We start from the raw sequence: 20,861 nt of genomic DNA on the forward strand, positions 1-20,861 counted from the left end.
AGCGGCTCATGGTTCATCTTTTAGAACAACCCAGAGTTGGCTTCAGGAAAAGTGCACTCCTGATGCAGATTGAAGAGATGATGCGCGTTCCGTCAGCCTTGGGCTTGTTTCACACTTTAAAACTGTCTTTGCCTACAGTATAAACAACTCGAATGTTCTATTTATTTTTAACATTGCCATCTGTCACTGTTAGATGCCAAATCGGAAAGATGCGGCTATAGTTTGAGTCTGAAAACTTAAAGCTCCTATATTATTACACAACAAGGGCAGTGGAGGTTTTTTCCCTTTAAAGCTGTTTTTTTTTTTAATGTTCTTATTGTGTTCAATAACTCACGTAGATGAAAACGAAACCGAGTTATTGTGTCCCGATCAAGACAGCAAAGAGCGGTAGTGCTCAAGGGGGGAAAGGTACGAGTCTGAGAGGACAGAAAGGGAGGAGAGGGATCACAGGAGACAGTTGGATGGAAGACGTTACAGCTGTACCGTGAGGGGAGCGGGTGCCTCTCCTTTGGGTTTGTGTTGCGGTGTTGTTCACCGAGGAACTGTTGGTATCTCGTCCCAGTTTGGAAACACTCTCAGCTGTTGTCTCCTCTCTTTTCCCGCCCACATGACTTACATTCCACGGTGCTGTCTCCTGATCTTGGGCTCTGTTCTGTTCCCTCTCTCCTCTTACAGCATTATATGGACATTTTCTATTGACCTGTCCTCTACCTCCAGTGATTCTGCTTCTGCTCTGTATGGTTTTCTCTTAACCTTATGTGAAAAATTCTTTTTTTTTAAAATTTTTTTCTTTTATTGGATTTTTTTATTTACATTTTAAATGTTATCCCCTTTCCTGGTTTCCCCTCCAGAAACCCACTATCTCCCTCCCCCTGCTTCTATGAGGATGGTCCCTCACCCACCCATCCACTCCCTGCCACTTCCCCATCTTGACATTCCCCTACACTGGGGCATGGAGCCTTGACAGGACCAAGGGCCTCTCTTCCCACTGATGCCTGACAAGGCCATCTTCTGCTACGTATGTGGATGGAGCCATAGGTCCATCCCTGTGTACTCTGTAACACAGCTGGAGGTTAGAGATGGTGATTCCTCCAGAAATCCTCTTATTCAGAATAGTTTTGGCTATCTTGTTTTTTGTTTTTATTTTTTGGTTATTCCTAATGAATTTGCAAATTGCTCTTTTTAACTCTGTAAAGAATTGAGTTGCAAGTTTGATGGGGGTTGCATTGAATTTGTAGATTGCTTTGGGCAAAATGGCCATTTTTACTATATTAGTCCTGCCAATCCATGAGTATGGGAGATCTTTCCACCTTCTGAGATCTTCTTCAATTTCTTTCTTCAGAGACTTGAGGTTCTTGTCATACAGATCTTTCACTTGCTTGGTTAGAGTCACACCGAGGTATTTTATATTATTTGTAACTATTGTGAAGGGTGTCCTTTCCCTAATTTCTTTCTTTCTTTTTTTTTTTTTTGACTTAGTTATTCTTATTTATATAAGTACACTGTCGCTGTCTTCAGACACAGCAGAAGAGGGCATCAGAACCCATTACAGATGGTTGTGAGCCACCATGTGGTTGCTGGGATTTGAACTCAGGACCTCTAGAAGAGCAGTCAGTGCTCTTAACCACTGAGCCATCTCTCCAGCCCCCTAATTTCTTTCTCAACCTGTTTATCCTTTGAGTAGAGGAAGGCTACTGATTTGTTTGAGTTAATTTTTTTAGTCAGTCTTGCACCTTATTGTCGTCGTCGTCTCAGGCCTCGACTGCGCACCTGCGCAGTGGGTACAACCACTCCTTCTGCTGCTGCTTCTTGGTCTTCAGCTCTTCTTCCTGCTTGGTGAGCCAGCGGTGAGTCGTCTTCTTGGGTGGCAGATCCAGGGGCTTGTACTTCTCTCCCTTGTAGAATTTCCTGAGGCTTTCCTCTTGAGTCTGATTAATGACAGTGAGGACACAGGCGCTGCATTTGCGTATGACTCCTGTCTTGGAGAGCTTGGACGCGGCGCCGCCTGTCACTTTGGAGACACAAAGCTGGGACAGTTCCACCTTCAGATCCTCCAGTTGTTTCAACAGCTCCTCCTTCTCCTTGCTGGGCAGGTCCCGAGCCTTAATCTTGGCCATTGCGTCTTTGTTTACGGCCGAGGCTGCCTGGTTCAAGAGCTGTTTGAGTTAATTTTATATCCAGCCACTTTGCTGAATTTGTTTATCAGCTGTAGGAGTGAGTTCTCTGGTGGAATTTTTGGGTACACTTAAGTAAACTATCATATTAGCCAGACTAACCAGAGGGCACTGAGACAGTATCCAAATTAACAAAATCAGAAGTGAAAAGGAACAACAGAAACTGAGGAGATTAAAAAAAAAATATCATCAGATCCTACTACAAAAGAATATACTCAACAAAACTGGAAAATCTTGATGAAATGGACAATTTTCTAGACAGGTATCAGGTACCAAAGTTAAATCAGGATCAGATAAACCATCTAAACATTCCCATAACCCCTAAAGAAATAGAAGCAGTTATTAAAAGTCACCCAACCAAAAAAGTCCAGGACAAGATGGCTTTAGTGTAGAATTCTATCAGACCTTCATAGAAGACTTAATACCAATACTGTCTAAACTATTCCACAAAATAGAAACAGAAGGAACACTACCCAGTTCCTCCTATGAAGCCATAATTACTCTTATACCTAAACCATATAAAGACCCAATAAAGAAAGAGAACTTCAGATCAATTTCCCTTATGAATATCAATGCCAAAATACTCAATAAAATCCAAGAGCACATCAAAACAGTCATCCATCATGATCATAGAGGCTTCATCCCAGGGTTGCAGGGATGGTTCAATACATGGAAATCCATCAACATAATCCACTATATAAACAAACTCAAAGATAAGAACCACAGGATCATCTCATTAGATGCTGAAGAAACATTTGACAGAATTCAACACTCCTTCATGATAAAAGTCCTGGAAAGATCAGGAATTCAAGGCCCATACCTAAACATAGTAAAAGTCATATACAGCAAACCAGTAGCCAACATCAAACTCAATGGAGAGAAACTTGAAGCAATCCCACTAAAATCAGGGACTAGATAAGGCTGTCCACTTTCTCCCTACCTATTCAATAAAGTACTCAAAGTCCTAGCTACAGCAATTAGACAACAAACAGAGGTCAAAGGGATACAAATCGCAAAGAAAGAATGCAGAATACCACAATTTACAGATGTGAAAAATTCTTAAACACTAATGCCATAGCTTCGTTACCAGCATCAACATGAATGATCTTTTATAAATTATCTCCTTGGTGACATTCTATGTCTGTCACATTATCTAACCTTGTTTGTGAGAGGGATAGGGTCAGGAGCAGAAGAAGACAGAACATCAAGAGGACTAGTGGGAAGCAGAGTGTGCTTCTGTTGTTGTTCCTTCCAACCATCTTTTTTTTTTTTTTTTTTTTTTTTTGTTCTTTTTTTTTTGGAGCTGGGGACCAAACCCAGGGCCTTGCGCTTCCTAGGTAAGCGCTCTACCACTGAGCTAAATCCCCAGCCCCTCCAACCATCTTTTGATGACTCTGACTTCTCATTGTTAAAAGAATCGCTAGACCAAAAGATCCCAAGCAGCCTTGTCTCTGTCTCTGTCTCTCTGTCTGTCTCTCTGTCTCTCTGTCTGTCTGTCTGTCTCTCTCTCTCTCTCTCTCTCTCTCTCTCTCTCTCTGTGTGTGTGTGTGTGTGTGTGTGTGTGTGTGTGTGTGTGAGAGAGAGAGAATCTCAAACATAGCACACAGACATTACCAGCCTCCAGAACACAATATGAAATATCCCTAAGGAACATAAGTATTTATAATATATACGAATGAAATTAAAGTATACTTTTGATGTATGAGCTTCTTAACACCAAGACCAGGGACCCTGATTGAAATAGTTGGACAGAAATTTTTAAAAAGCCTTTAGTATTAGCTTTAATACTGTGGTTATTTAGCATATTTTATAGTATTAGTACTGAGTTATCTCCTAGAGCCTATGACCTATGTAACTACATGTTATGATCTCTCTCTTTCTCTCTCTGTGTGTGTGTATGTGTGTTGTGTATGTGTGTGTTGTGTATATGTGTGTGTGTATGTGTGTGTGAGTGTGTATGTGTGTGTGTATATGTGTGTGTATGTGTGTGTTGTGTATATGTTGTGTATATGTGTGTATGTGTGTGTGAGTGTGTATGTGTGTATGTGTATGAGTGTGTTTGTGTTTGTGTGTGTATGTGTATGAGTGTGTGTGTTTGTGTGTGTGTGTATGAGTGTGTGTGTTTGTGTGTGTGTGTGTGTATGAGTGTGTGTGTTTGTGTGTGTGTTATGAAGTATAATAAGATCAGAGCATCTGTCAACCATCAGAAACACTTCTCCTTGGAGTAGGTATCGGTTAACACAGAGACCCGGCTGATCAACATGCAGAGAACAATAGGCTGTAGGGTGTTCAGCCCCAGGTCGGATGCGCTGTTTCCCATGCTAAGACTCAGGGATCTTAGCAGAAGAGATTAGAAAGATCAGACACAACAGGCGTATCCACATACATGAGCTTGCAGTGTTTGTGACATCCTGCATTAGACCTGCGCAAACTTTGGCTGGACAAAATCCCTTCCTAGAGGACAGGAGGGTAGCTATGTAGCCACTCCGCTAGCTGAGCAGATAGTTAGCATTTTATGACTGCCATGAGAGTGAGGACCCTGTTTTGTTTTGTTTTGTTTTGATCTGGCAGACTGATTACATAACAGAGCAGGTCCAAATCCCAAGATTATCTGGATCACATAAACTGGGACAGATGGAGAAAGAAGTGACTTGTTTTTACAGGAATCTCAAAGTTGGATGCAGTGGGCTGGGAGAGTTGAGAGGGTGACAAGGGAAGGAGATGGGGAGGTGAGTATATCCGAAATGTATTCTGTGCAGGACCAGATGCCCTTCCTAACTCTGCAGGCATCAGCAGGACGGCACAGACATCTATCAAAGCAGAGCTCCCATATACATACAGTGAATAAATCTTTAAAAATACATTGTGTAAAATTCTCCAAGAAGTAATAATTCATCAAATCTAAAAAGGGAAATATAAAATGTTAATATGAAGCAACAGAAAGTCAGCAAAACAATTATAGGTAAGTTAAAGTAGAAAGAGACTGTCTGTCTGCATGTCTGTCTACCATCTGTTCTTTTTTCTCTGTGCTGGACCTTGAGCTAGGGTCTCGGGTCTGCTAGGCAAGTGCCCTACGCTCAGCTGTACTTCAGCTTCCTGTCCATTGATTCCGGTATTTAATCCCCAGGTCAGAAACAAAGATGTAGGTAATTGATACAGAAGATTATTTGGTTTAAAACTATCCAATACACCACAAATTATTTGTTACTGTATATACTTAATGTTTTTAACCTGTTTCCACACCATGATACATGTATGGAGGGGGTCAGAGGACAGCTGCCATGAAGTGCTTCCCTCATGTGGGTCCCGGCGATGGAACTCAGATCTTCAGGTTTCGCAGCGAGCACAGTTACCTGCTGAATCATCTCTCAGGCCCTCATTATAGTATTTATAGGCAATGGTGGGAGAAGGAGCCTCTGTAGATGATCCCATAAATAGGCCTGCAGGATGTATTTTTGTCCTCTGTTTGGTAATAGCCAGTTTCATTTTCCTCTGGTAGCAGATACAGAAATAGCCGAGCTTTCGTTTTGGGGAAGAACTTTATAATTAAGCATGTAACTGGTGAGATCTTTACATTTATTTAAGAAATGATTTAATATGATAACCATACCAGCTTTATTTAGCAGTTTAGTTTGAAATTAAGAATAAAACTCGCCATAGTTTTTTGTTTGTTTCTTTGTTGTTTGGAGTGGCACTGGGAGTGGAGTTCAGGGATTGGCTGCATGTTGGTCAAGGGCTGTATCCCAGAGCAGCATTCCCAGCCTGCAGTGTTGAGTTTATTTGTTTTTTTTTTTGAGAGTTTCATAAACACATTTTGTTTGTACGTACCCCTCCCTCCCACTGTGTTCTTTTAAGGCAAAGCTTCCTTGTGTTCTTCTAAGAAAGTGGTCTCGCTTTCTCTGTTGTTTTACTTGTAAAGTTGCTAATTGCAGTTACTTCTTTTATATCTTTTTGCTCTCCCCCTCCCTCCCTCCTTCTCCCCTCAGTCCCTCTCCCATCCCTGTCCCCCTTCTCTCCCTCCCTCTCTCCCTCTCTCCCTCCATCCCTTGAGTTTCCAGCTCCTTTTTTGGCATCTTCTTTCAGGGTCACTTTAACTGGAGTGACCATGCTTTTCCTCATTATATTTGGAATGTTACCTTGAATATTCCTCCTGCCGCACATATACACATGTGAGACTGATCCTTTACGAATCTGGTTTGGGCTAGAGAGATGGCTCAGTGGTCAAAAAGCAATGGCTGTTCTTCTAGAAGACTCAAGTTCAATTTTCAGCACCCACATGATGGCTCACAGTCCTATGTACCTCCAGTGCCAGGGGAATCGGATGCCTTCTTCTGGCCATTGTGGGCCCCAGGCCTGCACATGGTACACAGATATACATGTGGGCAAAATACTCATAACAGGCATAAAAAAATAATGAGGTGATAAAAATCAGTGTCTTTGGAAGAGTCAGAGGAGGTTTGGAAATTAAGAATACCTGAGTTGGCCTCCTCCCCAAATATAATGTAAATATTATGTCAAGGTGCTATTTTGTTATGCTGCATCAGGAAAAGAACCCTAGAAAACGGATAATGTCTTTCCCCCTCCTTTTGTTTACCTCCTCTTCCACATTTTGTAAGGTTGTATTCTTTCTCTCCCCCCCCCCCCCCCCAAGCTGGGGACCGAACCCAGGGCCTTTCGCTTGCTAAGCAAGTGCTCTACCACTGAGCTAAATCCCCAACCCCTAGCATAGTGCATACTTGAAAACAGTTTTTGACTTGTAATTATGAACAAGAGCTGCTTGCATTAGAGATATCAAAACTATTTTCTAAGCTCTCACATTTCCTTAAAACTGTAAGGAATAGGCCCCTAGACACACTCGTCCTGCCCTGATTAGTCCTTGGCTAATCAAATTTCAAATTTGGGCTTTATTCATTAATCAGATAATTTATTATCTTGTATGGCACTTGAGAGCTAACTCCAGCCTCGTTCATGAGAGGCCAAGTGCCCTATCACTGAGCGATAATAATAATATCCCAGTGTCCTGGTAAGTGATCCTTAGGTGCACGCTCCGTGCTGCAGCCGAGATAGAACACGGCAGATGGAGTTTCATCCTTGGGGGAGTTGGGAAGGAGCCATGGGGGTGGGGACTAAATCAGTAGATGGTAAAATAGGTAAGTGCCGTGGGGAAAGCACAGTGGAGAGGAGTTCAGAGACAGAGCATCGGAACAGTGTTCTCACGGGGTAGAGACCGCAGGAGAGGGGCGTGTTCACAGAGGAGACAGGAGGGAAGATGTGCATACACTCAGGGAAGACCTCCACAGAAGGACCCAGGGAGTATTAAGGTAGAGAGCTGTCAGAGCTAAGCAGGAGGGCCGGGTGAACTAAAGAGTGGAGAGATGAGTCCGGCAAGGAAGGATGCCGCTCCATCCTCCTCTGGCCTCGGTGCCACTGGGGGTTGGCTGTTACTTGGGATGGTGGTGAAGAACATAAGAACAGTGGCTTGAGCTAATGTTCTCTGCTAAAAGGATAATTTTGGTGGCCGACTTAGGGATTAAAAAAAAAAAAGACTCAGAGTGGCTGTTTTGGGTGACCAGGCAAGAGGTGGTGGTGGCCTCGACCAGTGTGTGGGACGTGAAAGTGTTGAGAAAAGTGTTTTGATTCTGAATATATCTGGCCATAGTTCAAAGGATTTGCAAACACACTGAAGGCTTTGAATCATTGCAATAACGTTTATAACAGAAAGTTAAGAATGTAGCCAGGTGCCTCCCTGGTGAGTTCTCTTGGCCTCCTACCGACCCATCCTACTCCCTTTTCACAGATAGTCAGCTCCAAACGTTGTGTCAGATGTGAAGGACAGATAGCTGACTTCCCCTCTGCCATAAGTGATCAATAGGTGACACAATGCAGAGCAATTTTCAGTTAAAGGTACTTGCAATTTTTTCCTTTTGAAATGTCTTAGAAAAAAAAATTGCAAAAATAGCAGAGAGAGGGGCTGCTTGTCCTTGTCACTCCCAGAGTTGTTGCATCTTATATAACCTGCCGAGCGATGCATTGTGAAAAGCAGGGGACTGACATCATCCAAGTCAGTTAATGCTCCCAACCCTGCCGGCGTTTGTACACCCTCCCGTGCATCTCCACACGGCACCGGCTCTGGCTTTAACATGAGAGCTGCTGGTGTGAACTGTTCAGTTCTCTCACACCTACATAAATGTTTGTGCACTGCACTGGGTGCTAGCAGAGTGGCTTTCTAAGTTACATGTTTCTTCTGTTTCCACCTTGATTGATTGTGTGTGTGGAGGGTGCGTATATGTCTGGACATTTGTGCACACCCTTGCATGCACGAGGAGTCCAGAGGTTGCTGGTGGTTGTCTTTCTCAATCACCCTCCACCTTATTTTTGGAGACAAGAGTTTCTCACTGAACTCAAAACTAACCAGTTTAGCAGGCCTGTTTGGCCAGTGAGCGCCAGGTATCTGCCGGTCTCTTTCTCCCATGTGCTGAGATTATCAACACCTTCCACCACACCAGGCTTTTTGTTTGGGTGCTGGGAATCTAAATCTACTCATCCTTGTGTGGTGAGCAGTTTACCAACGGAGCCATTTCCTCAGCACCCTGTCTTTGTTCCTTTTCTCCTCTTTTCTCTCCCTTGCCCTCCTTTGCTGTGTTTAGTGTTGAACTAAGAAATGATTCGGTGGGTGGGGACAGGGGGGAAGGAAGGTGTTTTTATTTCGAAATTAAGGAAGAAACCTTCTTTGTCAGGAATAAATCTTAGGAGCCTTGCATCTCCTTCAATAAAACCCCACAGCCACAGCCCTTCCACTGCCAGGAAGTTTACTTGCTTTGTCCTACCTCCCCTGGGATTCTCTGTGCCCTTTTGCATTTTAAACCAAACAAATCCTTCTTTCCTTACTGTGGCTTGTCATTTAGCAACAGTTTGAGATTCAGAGCTGTGTTCAAAAATGGAGGGAAGAGTGAGTGGAACCAAGAGTCTCACATGGTGCTATTGCCTCTGAGCCTAACAGCCATGCTGCCCGGCGCATGGCTCAGCCTCCCTGCCACAGTTTCTTCATTTGTAAGATAGATAACAGCCTCAGCATCACAGAGCTGCATGGAGATTTTGTAAGTACTTAGAATTGTGTGTGGTACCTAGTAATGATTTTGTTGAAGAAAACGATATCCGACAGTGAAATTTTAATTGGAATTGGTAAAACCTCATTGGAACAGGAAGTATGCCAGTGTTTCCTAGTTTTAAAAACCCAGTAGTGGAGATAATGTAGGGTGAGGATTCTCTTCAGAGTGTAGTACTTGTGCAGACAACTTATGACAATGTTTTATGAATGCAGAGGACAGGAAGTGCCTTGGAGTCAGCGATGAATTGCATGTCACACTGTACAGTGAAAGTTCACTTTTTGGAAATGCTGGATTTTCAGTTATGAGCAAACTTTTCTTTTCCCTGATAAATGTATAATCGCCATTCTCAAAATCTTTCATGCAGAGACTGTGTAAATGGATGCGGCTTAGCGTAGCAGTCACAACTTAGTATCAACCGAGGTATTGAAAGGTTTGTTCCCTCAGCCTGTTGCAATGGGTTGCATGACTCAGCCTTTTACTAACAATACCTCCCACTTGGTTCGGAACCTTTGTTGTGTTACTTTGGCCTAACCTGCCTCATTTGCTCAGATACATTGTGCCCACCTACTTAGCAAACACAAATAACTGAATAGTAAGTAACTGGCAAAGCGAGCAGGGCGAGCAGGGCACAGTTGCAGTTTCCTAGGGCCGCTTTCTGACCAGGAAACGCTCACCTGTGGGAGGCTGGTGGGTGGAGCCATGCTGGTGAAGCCTGTTCTGCAAGTGTGAGCTTAAGTTGGGGCGTTCCTGTGGTGTGGCAAAGCTGTACGGGCTGAGAGAGGAGGATTAAGCTCCTGAAGGCAGAACTCTCTGCAGAGGCTGACTCAAACAGGGCTGAAATCCCGGCCAAGTGCTTCTGAAAGGGGGACCTGGTAACAGCTGGCACCTCCCAGGGTGGTAGAGCCCTGGCCAGGCGCCCTCTGGTGCGGGATAAGGTCTGAGCTGCTGTGATTATGTTCCATTTGTAAGCTGCTGTACAGAATGCACAGCTCCTGTTGCCTGCCGAGTCTACTGCTGAGTACAGTCACGGAGTGATTTTAAATACTGATCTTAAAACCTGAATCACAGCAAGAGGTAAGGAGATCACAAGCTATCATTCACTATTTCGTTCAGACAACTTCTGGACTAATTCCTTAGAGGTATTTTTAGATCATTTTTGATCTAGATCTTAAGAGAATATTGATTCAGTATTTATCGGGAAATTAATATTTGTCTTGTTTATAGATCTGTAATCACTTCTTAAAGTAAAATTTGTCAGTTGTACTGCACAGGTATTATTTTCCCAGAGACTTTTAGGGAAGACTTATTTTTCTACTGTTTCTGGTCAGCTGCTTTGGTAATGCCTTCTAGACCCGAGTTAATATAACAGAGGTTCTCATCATTAGACGATCATGCGTGTGTGTGTGTGTGTGTGTGTGTGTGTGTGTGTGTGTGTGTGTTTCTTGTAGGCTAATACTATTTCAATGCTTGGTTAGAGGACTATCAGCAGGGCTGCTGACTTCAGCAGGCTCTGGAAAGCCTGCTCGGTTAGCATAAGGAAGTAAGTTCCTGTCTGTCTTCCCCATTCCTGCCAGCATTCTGCTCCTTCCAGCACTGTCGTTCCCAAGGCCCACTGCTAGTCATGAAGGACTGTGCATCCTCAGAGACTGCATGGCTAGTGCCTATGTGGTACTTTGATAGAGCATTTTCATCATGCTATTTTACTGGCATGACATGGAAATAATATTTTCTCTAAAACACAAAGCAGCCTGGCTTCATTTTCTTTTCAAGATTAACCCACCATTGCTTAAATGCTTAATTGTAATCAGCATTGTAGTTTGAAAAACATTAGGTGAAGTTTCAGAACGTAGAGTTCCTTTTCACAGCCAACTTAAAAAACAAACCACCCGTCACTCAGACAAAATGATCTGACAGTACAACCTTTTGCCTTTCAAGTATTAGATAATAATCTTTTGTACTTAGTAAAAGAGAGCAGAAATCTAAAATTAGCTGGAAAATTACAGGAGAAAAAAAATCTATACCCTCCCTTGGTTACCCTTCTTTCGAGTTACATGGCCACATTTCCCTAAACTTGGTCTGAAAAGCTGAGTCAGATTCTTTGTCAGTCAAGTACTAAGGGAAGAGTACCAAAGTTTTCAGATCAAAGGGGAAAAGAAAGTGTAATGGGGAAAACAGTTCCTACTTCCTGACACGGGCTAACTTCCATCCCTTGTAAGGTAAGTGGTGGCTGTTTGGACTCTCACTCTGTTGTATCATGAAAAAAAATAGGGTTCTAATAGGTAATATGCTAAAGATCTCAAAATTTTGAAGGAAGGAGGCAACTTTTGCCTTTAAAGATACTCACTGTAAGTCCCATACTCTCGAAATACCTATATTTTTAGAACTTTACCTTATGCTGTAAAACCTTTACAACCCCCCAATCCATCTCTGGTAATAGGAATGCTCGGTGCCAACCGCCATAGCCTAACAGAACACGCAGTGGCATAAGCGGACACTTGTACTTGAATCTAAGCAAAGAGGGAACAACATGTCCAGGAAAGAGAACGTCCATGCTGTCCAGTGTAAGGTTTGAAAACTGTTTTGTAGAAGTTCATGCAGGATCTTCGTAAACCTACCTCTGATATACCTGAATCCCTAAAATGTGTGTTTTCTATAATTTTTGTGAGAATATACATATTAATACATTTCTTCCTGAAATCATACTTACCAAATAGGACATCCTAGGAAAATAAGAGCCCAAGTAATGTTAAACCTGAGCAGGCTCAGAAATCTGTAACCTGTGTGTTATCTCACACTGGTGTTAAAATGCATTCAGCATCAGGGACTTTATATCTATCTCAAGTTTCCTCCCACTCGCTTCTGGTAAAATGCAAATCTTCCTTTTGTTCCACTTTTAGAAATGAAATTAGTCATAGTCTTTTATATAACTGAGTTGGTAAAGTCACCAAGTTATTAAAAAAAACCACACTTTGTCTTTGCAAAGAGTTGAGGAACAAAACCACTCAGATATATTTTAGTTTGTGATTGAAATTTAAAAATAAAAACAAGCGTCTGTGAGCTGGGAAAAAAAAATCTGCCAGCTCATTTATATCAACCTAAAGTCAGAGAATCTAGATTCGAGCCTCTGTGATATTTCTAATAGGAGTCATAGCTCCCTGGAAAATCAAATAAGCAGTGTAGGTAGCATGAGCTTATCTAATGTTACGACATTTTCCCAGGGAAGATGGTTTTTAAAAGCTCCGTGTTGGAGCTGTGTGTTTTATATCCTCTGGTCAGGGAGAGCGGACTGCTGCTTTTTTGGTGTCATTTGCAGACACAGTCATATGTAAATATCCATGTATGTTAAGCATGCCATACAGTGCCTTGTGCTGTGTGTAGAGAAGCCATTGTCTGTTCTCTGCTCAGTTTTCCATGTCAGCTGATCTTTCTTCGATCACTGAAGGACACTCTTTAGAAAAATCACTGCAAGCCTACTTTCCAGAGCCCTGAGTATCACTGGTTTGCTTTCAGGTCAGCAGTGGCTGTGAAATGGCTCCTCATCTCCCTCACCAGCAAACCAAAGCCTATTATATAACTGTCAGGGAGTTATTACTGCCAGCGTGCCATTTTAAATCCATCATGCAGGACCTGACAGGCATTCCTGGGATACCTGGTTTCCTCCCTCTGAGGTTGGAATGTCAGACATCACTGTGAGAACTGTGCAGGCTCCAGATACTTTCTCCGGGGCAGCCTCTTGGAGCTGTCACCTGAGGCAGTTACAGAATCATGGGTTTTCTGTCTCCCAGAATTGTTAATCATGCATAGACAAAAAACCCAAAAGATCCCCAAACCATTCTGTGCTCTCTTGTTTCACGATAACATCAAGAGCATTGCTAAAAGCCGAAGCTCGGCTTCCTCAGAGCTTTCGGGTTCATGTTTGGGGAATAAGGGCATGAGGCCCAAAGCCGAACAACTGTTTTATTCCTGATTTCAAAAATAGAAGCCAACCTCGGGGTTCCCGCACAAGACATTAAGGATTTTGACTTTTGAATATCACCCTGCAGAAGCCCAGAATTTTGTAGGTAAAACTTACCATTCTCTGTTTTCACTAGCCTTCTTCCTAAAACCTAGGCCCAAAGTTAATCTTTATAATGTAGACGGAGTTGGCGCACAAAAATCGCCAAATGAATGGCATGTTATGCTTTTCTAAAAACTTGGAAACAAATAAACCAAAATAGTCAGTGAGGTTGTCATGTACAACATAATCAACTTCATGCCTAGGTTCTAGAAAGTAATGTATGTTATATAAGTTAGTTATATAAAGGTTCCTCCCTCTGATTTTAAGCATCATGGAACAAAATAATTTATAAAGAACTAAACTCAATACTACTAGGCATTCAGCTACAGCCTTAATACTATCTTTTTAATATTAAATCTTATACTATCCTTTTTCAAGATGATTTAGGAAGCCCTCTCCCCTTTAAAACAGAGTTTTCTAATTAAGTTTTAGATAATGTTCCTGACAAATTATTTAAAACATAAGTATTTCTCATAGACTTGAGGCTTGTTTTTTTGTTTTTGTTTTTTTTTAATACGCTGTTTGACATTTGTGTTTTCACAGAATTTTATATTTGGAGGTTACTTTTATTGCTGCCTAGTGAAACATTTTATTATACCATTAAACTAAGATCTTACACCGATTGATTGTAATCTAGCAAAAATAATCACCAAAAACATATCTTCATATTCTTGGCCCAGTACTTTTTCACTAGCCTAGCCAACAAAGGGCTCACTTTCGTCAGACCATGGGTTGGAAGTCCCTAGTCTGAAGTGCTTTAGAACTCTAAAAACAACAGTGCATCAAAATGATGCCACAGCAAAAATTCTATACCAGACCTCCTGTGACAAGTCAGTCAAAATGGGGACATACTATAACATTATATAAAATTGTCCACAGGCTGAATATAAGGCACACGTGGAACATACATGAATTTCTTGTTTAGGTTTGCTCCCCTCTCCTTTTCTTTTCCATGAATACATGAAAAAATATACATATATATCGAAACTTATATTTAAGTAGATAGACATATATGTCTGAATCTGAAAATATCAGAAATCTAAATCATTTATGATACCACACATTTTAGATAAGAGACTTCAGACTGAATTTCTTGTTATTGAAAAACCTATAAAAGCTTTAAAATCCTAGGTTATCGGCTCAAGAATATATTTTAAAATATAAAAATAGGAAGACTAGCGTTTTAACTGAGTGCCAATTATGTAGATAGAGGATAGTACCAAAGAAACTGAAGAAACCTGAAATATGGGTGCTAGGTTATATTAATGATATATTGCTGGATAGGTAGAAAAGAGGAAAGGCATTCATGCCAGTGTTCTCATAACCCTCAACATAATGGGAAAGTAATCATTCTGGTTAATATTTGTCTGAATATAAACTTCTAAGAGTGTAATAGTGGTTAGATCTATGTAACTCATTTAGAATGCAATGCTAATAAAAACTGAAATTAAACTCATTAATAATATCTCTGAGGTCCTGACCCATGGCAAGCATTCCATGAATGTTCGTTGTTCTATAATTATAAACTGATTAAGAATTTCTTTTCCTTCATATTGTCTTACAGGACCAGGGACATAGTTGTACAAAGTATCAGAGAAAGGGTAGACCAGAATGTTTATAGACATAGGAGTAGAGTCGGGATAGAATGTCTTGTGGGAATAGAATGTCTTGGTTATTCCTTAGTAAAACCCTAATTTGGTGTTGGATCTGCAAGGAACACCTTTACTGTGCTCTGCAGAGTGAAACTGCCCCTGTAATTCTATCTCAGGAACTCAGGCAGGAATAGGGTAAGATCCCCTCCGAAGACCCTCGCAAACTCGTACTTGTTTAAGAAGTAAGGGATTCAGTGACAGAAAGGAGTCTGTCACATCATTATCCATCCTTAGAACTTGATATGAAATGTTTTCAATAGTATGAGAAATAAATATATTTTTAAAATTCTATATTTCAGTTACTAGAAGCTGTTTTAGTTGAGTTCCCTTAATACTTGAGTCATAGATTAGAATCTTGTCCAACCATCTAGAAGTGTCTATTAGAGATTTGTAGAGCTACTATTTAAGTGACTTACACATAATTTTCCAGTCCATTTATTTGAAGAAGGAAGTTCATTTGTATCAATATTTCCTCACCACATTAAGTGCTGATCTTACTCAAAATGGTCACTTTTGGTTTCCAAAGGTCCTTTAAGATTATACATCGATACATGCAAAAAGTGAGTTAATTTTCACAGCTCTTGCCTGTATCCCTTAAGCTATTTAAGACTATATATGAAAATCCTTCTTGTTTCTTTACTGTCATTTAATACATCAGCAACCTCATATTTAAAAGTTCTTGTTTAGGCTGTCACTCTAAAATCCTTCTGTGTGTCTCCTTTTTTATGCTAAAAAACAAAACAAAACAAAACAAAAAACCCCCCAAAAACCAAACAAACCAAAAACACCAGTCCTAATGGTTATCTTACAAAGGTTCACTTATAATATTTATTCGAATTCCCCAGAAAGACTTTCTATGGCTTCCAGCTTCAGTTGTTAAATCCTGAACCTCTGTTGTTGTGTGGTTAAAAAAACATTTTGAGTCTCCTTCATGTAGTCTCTTTACCTGCAAAGGATATGGAGTCACACAAAGCTCTCAAAGGGGTTTTGAATTTAATTCACCACTTCAATAATTTTAAAGTAAAAAAAACCAAGACAATTAAAAATCATCTCGGTAGATATAGCAAATCAAATGGTAAAGGTGATCACACGTTTATTTTATACTCTTTATCAATTAGGAGTAGGGAAGTTCTTCACATTCATGGTTTCTACTCAAAGTCCCAAAGTTATTCTTAATGGTGAAATGTAGGAAACAGCCAGATTAAAACCAGGAGCAAGGTAACCATGTAAGAACACCATTTCTTTAACTTTCTCTGATTATAATGTAACTACATCATTATTGTCGTTGGCCTTTGGAGGGAACATTGGCAGATGAGGGAGTTTCATTTAAACTGTGTTATGTGTATTTATAAACAGACTTGCAGGTATTGTGTTTGTTTGTTCTTTCGTTCGTGTGTTTGGTCGGTTGTTGTTTTAGGTAGATACTTGGTAGTGTGACTCCTGGCTTTCAGACAGCCTTACTGTTATTTTACCCTTCTTTCTCTCTCTCGTATTTAAGATAAACTGTTTTTTTAGAGATTCGGTTAAATTGGACAGAAACAAAGGAGAGGACGGGAATGGAAGCATCAAGTCCAGATTATGTGTCTGTCAGTCTAGAAGAGACTACAGTCAAATGATTGCAGTAACAGAAGCTGGGCTAGAGCGTTGGCTCAGCAGTTAAGAGTCCGGCTCTTGAAGGAGACCTGACTTTGCTTCTGTGCATCTGCATTGGTCAGCTCAAAGCCACTTCCTTCTCCAGTTCTAGGGAGAACTGGGTTCCTCATCTGGCCTCCACAAGAACTGAAACACATAGAGGCACACACACATATACATAAATAAGAAAATAAATGAATCTTTAAGAAATTATAGGGTCAGCATGGTTGTTGAATAAGAGATAATGTATGTTAAGTTTTCTGCCCAGCAATAAGTACTTCAGACTTATACATTGTTCATTTGTGACAAAAATCCTGTTACATAGTTACTTTTGTTAATGTTTTATAGACAAAGAATTAGTGTTAGTTTATACACAGAGCTAGCACAGAGGCAGGTTTGGAACTTTAGAAACCTTATTACTAACTATGTTAGTTTTCTACATGAGATTGGTAGAGGATGTATGTAGTTTAGAAAAAAGATACCATTTAGAATAGCAATGAAAAACTGTAACATTTCTGATACTAGCTCCAACAGAAACTATGTAAGACCTTCAAGGGAAAAGTAGTTGAAGGGCCCTTAGTAAAGGGAGAAAAAGTTAGTTCAAATCTGAGGAGACTCACCATTATAATTCAAGTAGTTTACTTTTCTCCAAAATAAGCTATCATTGGGAGCAGATTCAATGATATTTCCAAAGGTTTTCACTCTGACAAGATGATTCTAGGATGCCTATAAAAGAGTATAGAACTACAGACACAGGGCAGTTTTGAAGAGTTAAGAATAAGTAAAGTGACTTATCTTTATTAATTATTAGAAAAAATTAATACTGATGGCAAGTGAACTCCCAGAAGTCGCTGTGCATCTTTTTTACAAAACAGAAATAGCTTTACAAATGAGTAGACACAGGAGTATTTGGCTCAAGGTAATAGAATAATTGATAATACATATGAGAACTGTAAAATGTAAAGTGCTGAGTTTTTTTTGTGGGAAATCGTACAGTATGCTTATGACTTGGGATAAAAAAAAATGCCTACAGTATTGGCGTTATACCTAAAAACATGCTTTAATTTGTCCTATAAGAAACAAGCTTAGATATGGTAAAGATTTTTATGTGATATATTCAACTGACATTTGTTTTCAGGTTATAAAAGAATTAATACCTACCAGTAAGAAAAAATGCAATCAAGCAAAAATAAGTTACTTCACTAAAGAGGACTCTGAGTCACTAGTAAAGCCAAATGCTTACTAAACTAGCAGTCACAAGAGTGCATGTTAAAGTCAAGTACAGTATGGTATTTGTGAGATTGATGAAAGAAAGAAACAGAATAGGCCATAGAAATGAGGAGTGGGCATCTACATCCTGTATGGAAGTGCAGTAGTGGTACGTGCTGGGGACTGCCATTCTGGAGTCCCCACTGATAAACTCTAGGTAAGGTTGGACAGCAGCAGCAGCATACTTTGCAGAACAATGATTCTGAGCATGTGTGCCAGAGGAAGCCTCTCACTGTACCAGGGAAGCTCTTACTATGTAGTTTAGTGCAATGTTAATGAAAACTAATAAAAATTCTAGCTGATAGTAGGATACTGTAAGAAGAAATGGTTGCATATACATAAAAGGGAAGCTTGATACAGTAATTAATATACTGAACCGTAGGCATCAGGGATAAATCACAAAATACAAAATGATATAGAAAGTTTGATATCATGATTTCACTCCTAAACTTCTGAGCATACAACATGCTTATCTGAATTGTTTGTGACTTTATGCACAACTAGCTTGAGTACCAAACACTGGTGAAGATGAAAAATATGAAATTTGAGATAAAGCTTTTCTGTGTAGAGAAAATAGGATTAAGGAAAGCCAACTACTCCAGCAGTCAATAGTTCTTATTTCCTAATTTAAAATGGGAAAAATGTGTGCAGCAAGTAATGTGGCAAAGTGCTAAGCTTGGAAAACCTAGGTCATGGATACATGAGTATTCATATCGCTCAGTTTAATTTAGTGATTCTCAACCTCCCTAATGCTCAGACCCTTTAATACAGCTCCTCAGGTTGTGGTGACCCCAACCATAACATTACTTTTGTTGGTATTTCATAGCTGCAGTTTTGCTACTCTTATAAATTGTAGGTTAAATGTCTGTGTTCAAGGTCTTAGATGACCCCTGTGTAAGGGCTGTTCAGCCCCTGAAGGTGTTGCTGCAACCCACAGGCTGAGAACCACTGTTTAACTCTCCTATACAATGTAATCAAAGTTAGGTGTAGATTCTCAAAGTATCCACAGTTGGTTCTAAAAAAGCTTCCTGTCAGTTCACTAGCTCCTGACTCCAACACCTTCCTTCACACCACAGAGCCATTTCTTTTGGTCATGTTTTCTAGTTTGTTCTGAAGCTGGTCTTTGAAGGTGTAGTAAAAAGCTAAGCAAAGATTAGCCCGTTAAACAAAGTTGAGCTTAAAACTAGCGGAACAAAATAAGCCTTTCTTATAAAAGATTTAGAAAGTAGTGATGTATTAACTCACTGAGTATTTTGATTATATCCACTCTCTTTTCTCTAAACTCCTCCCATATCCACCCTCTCCGATCAACTCAACTTGGAGGCAGGAGGGCAGGGGTGAAGAGTAGGAGGGGAAAGACTAGATGGGGGGAGGAGGAAGAAGAGAAAGAATTGTTTGCTCTTCCTCCCACCCCCTCCTTCTGTCTCTTCTTCACCCCAGTGATTACCATTCATGTTGCCCAACCATAAGAGTTTGAATGGAGTTTCCCTGCAATGTGGGAACAGTGTCCAACTTGACCCCACATGGTAGTGAATAAAGACCCCAGTTCTAGAAAGGGTTACTTTTTGAATTTTTGGCTGAAGGGGTCCTGTGGATTACCTCCTCCCAAGCATAACAAGCTATTGCCAGTGCTCTTGGCTGCCTTCCAACACTTGATGGCAAGACCCTGTTGCTGAAAACATCACATGCATTAGTTAAAGAACTCCCCCTAAATGGACAAATGTATTCCTCCCTAACAACGCTTGAGGATTATAGAAGAGGAGGCAGAAAATGTGTAAGGGCCAAAGTTGGTGGGTAACTTCAAGGGAAGTGTTTTCTAGACACACCAGGGCAGTGCAGCGTATGATCTCACAGCACCTCTAACAGTATATCCAAGGTCTGTACAAACTTAAGCCAGACAAGCTCGCTTGGAGCACAGTTGGAAGGTGTGAGAGCCCACCCCTGCCCAAGGCACTGTTGGGACTTGATAGCTGCTGGGAGAGGGAGAGTCAGCTTTCATAGCGTGACTCTGGTAGGTTGATCACACCGGAGGGCAGGCCTTAAAGTTTTATTTTTTAGGTTTTCTTTCGAAAAACAGTTTTATATTAGCCTACCAAGGCAGTTTAGTCATGGTCTAGATAAAATTCTTACTATGGCGTGTATATATATTGCTATACTTAATAAAAGCAAACTTTAAAAATTACAAAAACGAATCAAAATCTTCTTATATTTATGTAACAGAAGATGTTTAAAGTACACAGTCGAGACTTAGAGTCCTTGTTATAAAGCGGCTGTTCTAAGACAGCCTAAGTATCCTGTCGAGGTTTCCCATGCTTCTCCTCCCCACTGTTGAGTTTCTACTGAGAATGTAATCTGATCTGTGTTTGAGAGCAAGTAATGGGTAGGAACCGGAACACAGCGTGTGAAATACCTCTGGATTTTAAGCATCACAAGCTATTTACATTTATAAGTTCATTACCTCTTCACGTTAATCAGGGCGGTCTCTGCAGAGTGTGTGTACCAAAAACATCTCCCCCACCAGCCTTTTGTTTTGCCTGCTCAACTATCTGAATTTGTTGTAAATGTTACAAAGAATGAATGTTCAAATAAACTTAATGGCGAGGATATTTTCTAGATACAAGCCAGCTCCTATATTGCACACTCAGAAATTACGCCAAGCCCAGACTTGTTTTGTTGGTCTGAAAGATACGTGAGAACTGATTTTAGAGACTCTAGGTGAGGTATGAGAACTCAAGTCAGCTCTGAGATGGTTTGGCTATGTAATTAAAGACCTCGGTGTCCCACCTCCATGTCAGGGTTCCCCTAGCTCTACAGAGATGGCTGTCTTTAGCATCTCCCTATAAACTGGTAATTGCTATCGTAAAGATTTGCCTTGGCAAGAAGACTAAGTCACACTGCTAAAGCTTGAAACTACAGGAAGACAGGTCTGGTAGGTTTGCCCGGTTTATTAAAAGATTGCAGAAAGAAA

The 20,861-nt window shown here is 40.6% G+C and overlaps 2 protein-coding genes across 14 annotated transcripts in view; one reads left to right on the plus strand and one right to left on the minus strand.

Annotated features, from left to right (window-relative positions):
- Arhgap32 (Rho GTPase activating protein 32) overlaps positions 1-20,861 on the plus strand; it is a 260,593-nt gene that overhangs the window by 211,317 nt on the left and 28,415 nt on the right. The gene's annotated exons all lie outside the window — the stretch shown is intronic.
- On the minus strand, positions 817-6,894 carry Rpl35l2 (ribosomal protein L35 like 2). The gene has a single exon (XM_063266380.1). The coding sequence runs from the start codon at positions 2,115-2,117 to the stop codon at positions 1,752-1,754; it is 366 nt and encodes a 121-aa protein (XP_063122450.1). The 5' UTR covers positions 2,118-6,894; the 3' UTR covers positions 817-1,751.

The sequence above is a fragment of the Rattus norvegicus genome, chromosome 8, assembly GCF_036323735.1.
Source record: "Rattus norvegicus strain BN/NHsdMcwi chromosome 8, GRCr8, whole genome shotgun sequence".
NCBI classification, from domain to species: domain Eukaryota; kingdom Metazoa; phylum Chordata; class Mammalia; order Rodentia; family Muridae; genus Rattus; species Rattus norvegicus.

Bases quoted from the DNA above. Each gene is read 5' to 3' on its own strand.
- Rpl35l2 (XM_063266380.1), bottom strand. From the start codon at position 2,117: ATGGCCAAGATTAAGGCTCGGGACCTGCCCAGCAAGGAGAAGGAGGAG.